Source organism: Falco cherrug, chromosome 4 (assembly GCF_023634085.1).
Source record: "Falco cherrug isolate bFalChe1 chromosome 4, bFalChe1.pri, whole genome shotgun sequence".
NCBI classification, from domain to species: Eukaryota; Metazoa; Chordata; class Aves; order Falconiformes; family Falconidae; genus Falco; species Falco cherrug.
The window spans coordinates 73,238,466-73,249,646 of NC_073700.1; the positions used below are offsets into that span (position 1 = coordinate 73,238,466).

The following is an 11,181-nucleotide window of genomic DNA, read 5'->3' on the forward strand; positions in this document are numbered from 1 at the left end:
GAAAAAACACAGCCAGCCATGCGTCCCTCTGCCCACACACAAATTGTTCTATAAGGTACATTTATCAGTATTTTTATCAAGTTCAGCTTTTAATACCTAAGAGTCTGTTCTATAAATTAACAGACTTCTCAGCCCCAGGTTTTGCCTAAATTTTAGGTGCGATTTTTTTCTGGCTGTGTCAGCCAGTGATCAATATTATTCCATTAATGATCACCAGCAGGCTGGATGTCTACTATTTGGCCTTCTGTTCAGATGCGGTGCTGATTTTTAAAATTATAAACTGTGTCCTGGCTAAAATGCAGTGCAGTAGTGTTTCTCTTAGCATGAGTTCCCTCCTGTTAAGCAGTTGTTTTTTCATGTAGTTGTGGGTATTCCCTTTGATCTATACAGCTTCACTGTTCTGTAACTTTTAGTGACTGCAATGAGATGTAATGTTGATCAGTACTAAAAAGCAGCAAGATGGATAGATTTTTCAACAACGGCTGCTCTTTGCTTAGCTTGATGCAACACTACTTGATATCTGGTTGACTTCCAGTCTAGCTGTTATTTATAATGTACTGTCCTGTAAGCAGCTGACTCATCCCCAGCTGAGCAGGCTAGGCATTGTGAAAGCTAATGATGAAACCACATCTTTATTAACTCTAAGTCATACTTTTAGTTATTTTATCTCCCCTTAGATGCTATTACTGGCTAACTAGCTAAAATTAATTTTCTGATAATGAGGATTTGGCCTGTTTCTGTCTCTGGGAGGTCCATTTTATGTGCTGTATGCACAGTTTACCTACATTTGTGTTTTTGTCTTCTGAGCTCTCTTTACAGCAGCACCGCTAACAGGCCAAGACATTTGATATCCAAAAAAGGGACAATCCAACAGCACTGAGCGCCTTCCTGTTGCATGGCTCTGTGGCAATTCCCTGACTCCTGTTGCAATGGTCTGACTGGCACCCCTGCAACTCTAACCCTGAAAAGGGTGAAGAGGAGCTTTTGTAAGGTGTCTGACCCATATATCACTTCTGACTCAGCGTTGCAGGGGTGGATGGTCACACTGTAATTTATGCCTAATGATTATGTGCTTAATGTTATGTTTAGTAGAAGGCGTCCAAAATGCTGAGCAGGAAACGGCTCCAACAAAATTGTTTCAGGAGAACTAAATAAATCATGCAGAAGGGTGAACCCAGAGAAAAATACAGTGAAACTGCAGTCTTAGGGTCCAGGCAACCTCCTGTCTGACATCTGCCTCCTTCCTAGACTATTTGTAAGAACGTGATTTATTGTTCACATTTCTCCCACTGTTGTTCTCAGCTTCTGCAGTGGCATTAAAAGGAACACTAACACTTTCCCAAGTTTCTGAATTCATTACCAGCCCACAAAACTGGACTAGAATCTATTAATTCCTGACTTTTTCACTTTGTAATAAGTTTCTTCTATTCATTTTTAGCTATAGCAAAAGCTTAAATCTCATGTTGTTAAGATTTTGGTTTAAGCAAGCTGCTTTGTAGGGTGGAGTTTTTCCGGCTTTGGTTAGAGCAGGACAACAATTAGCCTTAGTCATTCTGGTTTAACCATTACAGTCTTGCAAGACAGGGTTCTCCAACCCTGGGTTACTGATGCAATCCTGAATGCTTGGATGCTGATTTTTCACCAGAGGGATCTTTTGTAATACTGTAACTTAAGTAGGGCGCAGTCTTGTATGACTGAAAGTATATCAGTGTGTTAGGGTTAAGTCACTGTACGTCAGCCAGACGAGCATATTTTACACACACAGATGAAATTCTGAAACTCCGCTCATGTTGCTGGGCCGCAGCTGTAGCTTCATTTATTACCAATTTCTCCTAAAGGGATTCGGTGTGGGAGATAACGGGCTGCTTGCAGTTACTGCTTTGCTCTGTGCTGTTTACAAGAACTCTTTCTCAGACTCAAATGCAAGAGTATGAACCATACTTTATTTGAATTCCTGAGTTAAAAGAGTGGCCAGGAGACCCCATGGAAACTGGGGAAGTAAGTAAATAAATTGATCAGATTTAATAGCCCAGTCCAACTTCTGGAAATCAAAGTACAAAAAACAAAGAAAGTAAAAAAGAAAAATCTCTTCAGAGAGACAGTATTTTTTGCTTGTTTGTAATTAGATGCGATAAAAGGGTTCTGATCTTCTAATAACGGCTTTTCTCCAAAAGTAATTTCTTTCAATGCGACTGAAAACGTGATAGGGTTCAGATTTTCACAGCGAGTAATTCCAGGACTTAGCTCAGTCTGTGGGATCCAAATAAAAAGCAGCTTGCTTTTCAGAGGGGTTGTAAGTTCCCACCAAGCAAAACACTTCCAGAAGTAAGTCCCTTTTAGCTAGATTCCTGAGTATGAGTCAGGGTCCCAGTGTCAGGCTGCCAAATTCAGTCCTCCCAGAACGGGTCGTATTGCCAAAATAAGCAACTCTACATTTTTTACCACATTTTCAAAGTCAACAACCCAGTGCCCCCTACTGTCCAAATATTCTTATTAGCAGGTAAGAACCACCGTTCTATTTAATTTCTGTCCTCTGTCTTCCTACAGTCTCTTTTAAAAAAACCCCGTTGCTACATTTTCAAAGTGGATACTGATTTTATATGCAAAGAGAAGACACGATCTTAATTCACTCTACCAAATCTTAATTGTGATTCTTATCTATCTAACACTGTTTTTGTTGAAAGCCTTTTAATCATTCAGATGGTCTTTGTGAGACAGGACAGTAAAATTCTGAAGCACAGAAAAACGATGCTGGCTTGACATGAAAGAGTTGAATATTAAATAAATGCCAGGAATTACTTTTTGAAAGCTTCTGCTTCTTCAACAGGACCTCGGAATGGCTGTGGTGGTTACTTGACAAATTCAGATTATCGCTTTGGCTCTCCAGTCTCCAATGTGACCAGAAGATATGAGAAAAATCTGGACTGTGTATGGACCATAACTGCACCTGTAAACAAACTGATCAACCTCACCTTCACTTCATTTGTGCTTGAAGCACAGTCTGCTAAGACTTGCCGATATGATTATGTCAAAGTAAGATAGCTGCGTATTTTAACAAGAAAATATTAGTGAGATACAATCCATTATCCTCTCCTTGTAAAACTTCATTAATAGAAAACGGTCTTAAGAAGAAATTAAATTGCTTAATATAATTACATTTTTTTGTTGGGTTAGATTACTACTCTAGATGACATCTTGCCTTTCTGGAAACTAATAATAGTTTTGTCATTGTTATGGTCTTATGTCAAGCTTCTGGTCTTAGGCTGCCTATATAAATGAGTATTATTTCACAGAATAGAAACAAAACAAAACTCAAGCGCTTTGAAAGTAAACTTGCAGCTTCATTATCATACACAATTGCTTGAAAAGTCTTTAATCTGTAAAATTTTGAATAAGTAAGTCTTGATGCTCAATGCTCACCTGTGAAAGCTGTTTTCTTGGGGATGAGTGTAAAATACATAGGACAGCAGAACACTGCTAAATGAGATCCACCAAGGAAAATTATAGATCCTGTTGAGCATTAGAAAAGCTCAATGAAACTAGGAATTAATTCTACATTTTCTTGAATAATATCAACCTTTCTATTGAAGAGCACTTTGGGATTACATATAAAAAAGAAAACAGAATGCCAATTTAAAAGAGAATAAATTTTCAATAGATTTTCTGAGGCAGGACCAGCATGTTCCATAATGGGATTTACACTGTCCAACAGAATTAGTTAGTATGGCAGTGAATAATTATAGTAATCAAGAACGTCCTATTAAAGCACAAGACCACCTACGGTGCTTTCAAGTGAAAGAAATGATAATGTCAGGAGGGGTCAGAGAACTTTATTTCTGTTTGTTTGTTGTGCCTAAACTGTTAGTGGCTTACATACTTTTCTTCTTTCAGCTTTATGATGGAGATAATGAAAATGCCAATTTAGCTGGCACATTCTGTGGATCTACAGTGCCAGCTCCTTTTATTTCTACCCGTAATTCCTTGACTGTGAAATTTGTCACGGACAATTCTGTGGAAAGGGAGGGTTTCAATGCCACCTACACTACAGTGGATCGTAAGTATACATATACATGTATGCATATATATTGTTGTGACTCTTTTGTGGAAATACGTATTCAAGTAATAAGTCATCAAAATTTGTTTTAGATATCGGTCTCAGGAAGGGGCAAAGACAGTCCTTAGCACAGCATCTAAAAGCAAGCTAAAATCACCACGGCTAGACCCCAAGACTCTTCGGTCTTGGCTGGTTGCAAGGGTGGCTGTCAGTCTGGAGTGCAAAACAGAACACTCACAGATTATTAACAAATACCCTGATATTGTAGGGAAAAAACATTTATTTGAGTTTTATGACATGCATTGACACAGCATTAGCATGTGTTTTACTTTTTTTTTTTTTGTTATTCTAGAGCCTCACAGGTAAATACAAAACTGCATTGTCCAGTGTAATTTTGTCCCATATATATTCTTCCCCAGTTGGAAAGGTTTTCACTCTACGATGCGTATATTACTGTTTTACACAGGACCATGTGGAGGAATATATAATGCAACTTCTACATCCCTGACCGCAACGTCTCCTAACTTCCCGAATGAATACCCACCATTTACTCTCTGTACTTGGGTCATCGATGCCCCTCCGCAACAGCAAGTCAGGGTAGTGGTAGAGGCCTTCCACCTCCATTCTGGCCAGGACTGTACTCAGAACTACCTGGAGCTCCAGGATTCACCAACAGTAAGAAATTTACTGGTGATACCATTCCCCATTCACATTCAGCTCCCTTCACTCTTTGTAAAGAGATGTGACACCCACCATTTGGTAGTAGATTAACTGGTGATTCTGTGCGAGGGCCACACCGTGCCCCACTTAAGGTGTATTAACCGGTACAAAGACTTCATGGAAGCACACTATATAGACATTGAGTTAGACCTGGTAAGTGTTACACAGTTTTTTACAGTTGCACCAAGTAACAGAGCTGCCAAACTTAACACCCAGGAAATACTGCTCAACAGCAAGTTTTCATAAACTAATTGCACTTCCTTCCATCCAAGAACCATAATAAAAATGAATATTCATGCAAAGAAGAGTGTTTGTAAAAAGCAGCAGAAAAACCCTACTGTTATGTCCTTTGTGTTATATTAGCTGAAACCTTCTTTCCTTGATTCTTATTTTGGAATGAAAATACCTGTTACATTTGATTTGTTTCTCATAATAATTGAACCTAAATGTTGAGACAGTATTAATTGATTTCCATGAGAACTTTAAAATGTGATTGCATAACTGATATAGAGAGTGTTGAGAGATATATTCACCCAAAGTTCAGTAAGTAGAAAACCAAATTATATTACTAAGTAACTTGTGACATGTATTGAATTCCAGCACAGCCAAGGATCAGTCCATAGATTCTGTGGCACTGAAACTTTTCCAGTCCCTGAATTTTATTCTTATGATCGCACTGCCATCGTGACTTTCAAATCAGATGAATACATGATTAATAATGGAGTCAGATTTACCTATCAAGCTACAGGTAAGCTTGAAGAAATGTCTAAAAAGTCTACCTACCATTCTCTTTGTTTATTTCATACAGTGAAAAGCAATACAGAGATCTGAAATCTTTACATGTTTCTGGTTTTCTGTCTCAAGGATGCAGCAGAGTGTATAACCAGCCGTTTGGTTACCTGAAGAGCCCTGGTTGGCCTGGTCGTCACCCCAGTAATATGGACTGTTCTATCATTTTACAAGCTCCCCTGAATCACACGATTTCTCTCTTTTTCCATGCTTTCAGCTTGGAAGACAGCGTACAGTGTTCACGTGATTTCCTAGAGGTATCAAACAAGTATACGTATTTTCTGGGCATGCGTCAAAATTTGCTGAATTCAAGGGAAATTAATAAGCTTGGATCAAATCTGAGCTGAATTGACATTAGGGACTAATTTATTGCTACAGATTTGTGGTGGAAGGGACTGAGATGTTACAGTAAGAGCTGAAACAATAGACACTATAGTAAGTGCAAAACCAATGAATAAACAGTTTCATCATCAGCTAACTCATCCTTACCTAGCTCTTGTTGATGTTACCCAGTTAACAGGGCAAGCTGGGGTAGTTTTCATCCAATATTAACATCTGTGCATAAACAGAAAGCCATAAATCTGAGTGCTTTCATTCCAGCAGTAGAATCCATCTGCTTGTTATTTTTCTTGAAAATAATTTTTTTTCCTAAAAAAGCATTTTTTCTTAAAAAAAAAAAAAAGAGCTCTAGTAACAAGTGTAGGATACTTGCAAAGGTATTTTGTGTCAATAAAAAGCATACCCTCCTACACAATCCTCACGCTGTCCTTTCAACCTTGTTGAAGCTTTCCCTGTTCACTGGTCAGATGACAAGAATCCGATGTCTGTGGCAGAATCATTATTTAGTTCTCCTTTCATAACCTCTTTACTTTCTCAAGAAATGGATCTGACCACCAGCATTATCGGAGCTCAGAAGAAAATCAGATTTAGTCTGAGCTATGTAATATGATCTGTGTTTAATGTGGCCAGGGAAAAGAGTGGTCTGTAGGGCAAATAATTAATCTTTTCATCTGGAATATTAAAATTTCTTATGAAAAGTAAAACATGGACTTGAATTGCAAAAGCACATCTTCGCTACTAGTCAAGTAATTTTTTTCGGTCAGGAGATGAACCACACCATAAAATTTAGCTACCTGTTTTTGATGAAACTTGTTCTGTGCAATTACTTACAAAACTCAGGCAGACTGGTTAATGGTCTCTTTTCCCTTCTATGCAAGAATATATAGTAGGAAAAATAACAGTATTAAAATTATAATTATGGTATGCATGCAAGTCGCTACATAGTTTGTGCTGTGCTTGTGTCCCTGCATAATTGTACTGGTATATAACAGGCATCGGGATTTAATGCTGACAGTGGGGTTTTTGTCCCTTGAAGGTCAGAAATGGGAGTGATGTGCAATCACCACTACTTGGCAGGTTCTGTGGAAACAGTGTGCCCAGTCCCATCTTCCCCCAAAATCACGTTGTCTACCTTCGTTTCAAGAGTGATATTTCAGGGGCTCGTGATGGATATGAAATTACTTGGACTTCATCATCAAATGGTAAGGCTGTAATTCCAAAGTAATATCACTTAGCAATTGTACACAGAAGGAAAATACAGAAATGCGGAATTCGGCCTGCTCGGTTTTCATCAACACTTAAGACCTTCCCAAGCACCCATCGCCCACCCCATTCAGTCACTGCAGAGAGGTAGATGTTCCTCAAGATGAGTGGGATGAGATCCATTTTATGTGACAGAAGCAATTCCCTTTCTCTAACGTTGACAACCTCAGATGATAAAGTCCACTTAGGATGAAGATCTGCCTCTTTCACTGAGAGGTCAGAAAGTATCAGTAACATCTGTCTGGGGATCCACAGAGTGGTCGTGGTGGTCAGCCTGCTCCATTAATAGTCCAGTTATGCCCTAGGATCTAGACACTGCTAAGCCTGAGGAGGACTGAAATTTGCCCCAGGAAAATAACCTACCTATAATGCTGTGTAGTGACGGTATCATAGGCACATTCATAAATGGCTTATGAAATGGCAATGAATAGCTGGGTAATAGTTTGTTGCTGGAAGTAGGGAAGCTCATGGTCAGTTGAAAAGTCCTACACAATAACCTTAACAGTATCGAGTGGCTTGGTGATGAAAAGAAAGATAAAGCTCAGTGTTGGAAAGTGTTGAAGAACGTGGGCAAAAAAAGACAATCCTAACTTTACTTACAAAAATGTGGGCTCTGAGTTGACTTCTAGTACTCAGCAGCAAGATCTTGAGGGTAAAATAGTTTCATGAAAACAAGAGCTCGCTGCTCACTAATAGTCAAGTAGGCTAACACAATACTAGGAATTGCTGGGAAGAGAGAGCACATAGACAGTCACTGTATAAATCCATAGTTCAGACGCAAACTGAATGATGTGCCCGGTTCTGGTCTCCTCTTATAAAGAAACCAGTATAACTAATGGCTCAACATGAAAAAAGGCTTCTGTATGACATATGCTGAGCCTTTTCAATCTGGATAAGAAACTACTGAGGTCTATAAAATTGAGCAGTATTGGATGATAAATAATGATCAACGTTCATTGACGTTTCCCATAGAAGAACTAAAGGCCATCAGGTAAAGTCAGGAGGTGGTAGATCCAAACCAAACCAAACCAACCAGTTCTTCACACAGTATGCAGTTAAGCTGTGGAGCTCCTTCCCATAGGATGCTACAATTCTACATGAATTTGAGGGGTACCTGAAGAAGTTAACGGAAGACATCTGTTAAACACTATTAAGTTCAAAGATGCCATCTCTGGGAGCTGGAAGCTGAAAATTCTTGGAGACTGAGAGTAATCTGGGGCATGATCTGCACATGCTCACTCTTACTCTATTAACTTGCATTTCTCCCAGGGTATCTGCTTCTGCCCACTGTTGGAGATTTAATTTTGGTATAAATGAACTTTAGTTTACTTAATAAGACTATTTTCTCTGAATTTGTCATCTGTATTTTTCTATCAGGTGAAGATGCACTACTTTTCATTGAAAGAACAGCCAAAAAGAATTTGTCTCTAGTTGAGTAGTTGGGAACTGAACTGACCAAGGAATAGACTTAAGGCTTTGATTCCTGTTTCAAAGACTTTTGGGGGTTTTGATTTTAAATATCCAGTGATCATCTAATGCCCATTGCGTACTCTTCTAAGGCTGCTGAAGCTAGAGCCTCAGTTTGTTTCTTATTGGAATAATGCTGTTATCCACACCCGTTGTTCCAGCTCCCGGTATCTCTCTCTGTTTTTCAGTGTTACTACTAATACTGTACTAATTCTACTACATCATGTAGTATCTTGTGAAACTAAGCCTTTTGGCTAATTAACAGTGTCTGTTTCCAGGATGCGGCGGAACATTATACGGCAGCACTGGCTCATTTGCTAGTCCCAACTACCCAGCAACGTACCAGAACAACACTGATTGTGAGTGGGCCATTACTGTGCCCAAGGGACAAATTGTCACAGTGAACTTTGATTTCATCAGCATCGATGACCCAGGGGATTGTGGTAGCAACTACCTGATCCTTTACGATGGGCCAGATGCCAGCTGTCCCCCAGTCGGGCCGTACTGTGGAATGGTATGTATCGCCTACTGTCTCTGACCCAGTAAATGGTTAAAACGAATATTTACTGTGCACATTGTCATGTGCAAGACTGTTTCGCCAATACTGGCATGAATTCCACATAGATGTGTGGAAGTGAAGGCTTAAGGGGTGTGCGGCACCTCAGAAGCTTTCCAGTGCACCTTACGGTGACATCTAGTGGGAGGCATCAAGATATTTTGCTCTGTATTTAGTATTTGTGATTTAAATATTTGTAATACCCTGAGGGAGAAATGCAACAGCAATCTCTAGCACTGACTTGAGGTCACTTCCCATCTATGATCCAATTTGTGCCTCATTTTTATCTCTCTGACTGGCTTTTCCATAGGATCTTGATGTTCTAAAAAGCTTTTAATTTTTCTTGTCTTTAATTTTAGGATACGAACATCGCTCCATTTACTGCTACGTCTCATCAAGTGTATATAAAATTTCATGCTGAATATGTGACTTTGCCATCAGGATTCCATTTAAGCTGGATGAGCTAAAACACTCTTTATGAGAAATATATTACCATTCCTTGCTATATGGAAGAGACTTTAGATCATAAAATAAGTTTGAAATCTGGTTATGACAATTGCAGCTGAAGTAAGACCTTTTAAAAATTACTGTATGTGTAGTTGTTATGAATTTAACAATGTCAAAAAAATATGTACTCCCGTTGTACTTAAAATAAACTGTTATCTACCCAACTGGGAAAATGAGCTTTTGCTAGTTTTTGGAACATGGTTTTTTACATTCTGCTACATAATTCCAAAGTTTTGCATTTAGTGCTATAAAAAATGAATGAGCCAGGATAAAACTGAAACACAAAATATTCAAAATGAAGTTGTCCTTAATCAGTTCTATAGACCTACGTGGTTTTGTCCAAGGCATCTTTGAAAATGTTGAAAACATTTGAATGAAATCAGAAATTGCTAAAAAGTGGCCCCTGTCCTGCAGTCACTTACACAGAGAACTTTGCTGAAGGTCTTTCAGTAAGGCCGTGCATCGGGTAAAAGAACCTGGCTGGATAAGTACTCGAGCATTCACTGAAGTTTAACACAGTAAGGACATGCGATGGCATTAAATCTTAACCACATTAAGAAGTAATGTCAGCATCAGAGCCTTATGTTCAATATACATAAATACCTGTGATTACATTTATTGAGTTATATCTTCAAGCTTCAAAATCTGTTTTGCAACTGAATATAAAAAACTTGTGAGACTTTAGTAACTATGTCATCTTCCTATCTAAAAGTAACTAGTTCACCTTGTAGGCAACTTCCTAGACACTTAAAAAATAGATATAACTTCAGAATAGGGCAGACATAAATATATCAATTGACCTTTGACAAGAATTAGTTTTTCCCTTACCCAGGCTAACGTACATCATACATTAAAAATGTTGTTGGCAGGGTATACAGAGGATGCAGATTCCCACCATGGAACACTTTCTCTGACAACCCAGAACGAATTATAAGTTCATTTCTTCAATGTCACCCATGGTGGACAGGCAAGAGGAATTCACACTGCAGCAATCAGAATTCACACTGGCCTCATCAGAACTCTCACTTCGTAACTATTACAAAGAGTCACTTACAGGGAAGTAATTCCTTAACGTGATTGCTGCAATAATTAGTTATGACATGATATTGAAGTGTCAATGATATTAAAGTGTCAATGAGGTTCTAAAAAAATCTTGGAACTCTTTGAAGATTTCTCAGTGAATACTGAAAAAGCCATAATTCCACAAACATACAAAACTTTATAGTGGCTGAGAAGCCATCTTGGTTAAAATAAAATATAGAAAACACAAAACAGAGAAAAAGGACAAAAAAGTAGATGGCAAGCTGTAAAATACAACTCAAAATCACCTGGTAATAGGTTAGAGAGAAACCTGTGAACTCTTGCTGGCCAAAAGAATTAGACGTAAACCAGCATTTTTTAATTGTCCAAGGACCAAGAAAAAACCAGCTGATGTACAGGTGATGCTTCTGCTAACACGCTGAAGTGTAACATGGGAAAAAGAGAA

The 11,181-nt window shown here is 38.6% G+C and overlaps 1 protein-coding gene across 1 annotated transcript in view; it reads left to right on the forward strand.

The window, feature by feature from the left end:
* Positions 1 to 9,871, forward strand: part of CUBN (cubilin) — a 155,177-nt gene extending 145,306 nt beyond the window's left edge. Inside the window, exons 64-71 of the mRNA XM_055708924.1 lie at positions 2,828 to 3,033; positions 3,892 to 4,054; positions 4,521 to 4,729; positions 5,375 to 5,522; positions 5,639 to 5,820; positions 6,939 to 7,104; positions 8,911 to 9,146; positions 9,548 to 9,871. Of these exons, the coding sequence (XP_055564899.1) occupies positions 2,828 to 3,033; positions 3,892 to 4,054; positions 4,521 to 4,729; positions 5,375 to 5,522; positions 5,639 to 5,820; positions 6,939 to 7,104; positions 8,911 to 9,146; positions 9,548 to 9,655 (1,418 nt within the window). The 3' untranslated portion in view covers positions 9,656 to 9,871. The remainder of the gene's footprint in view (positions 1 to 2,827; positions 3,034 to 3,891; positions 4,055 to 4,520; positions 4,730 to 5,374; positions 5,523 to 5,638; positions 5,821 to 6,938; positions 7,105 to 8,910; positions 9,147 to 9,547) is intronic.
* The last annotated feature ends 1,310 nt before the right edge of the window (positions 9,872 to 11,181 follow it).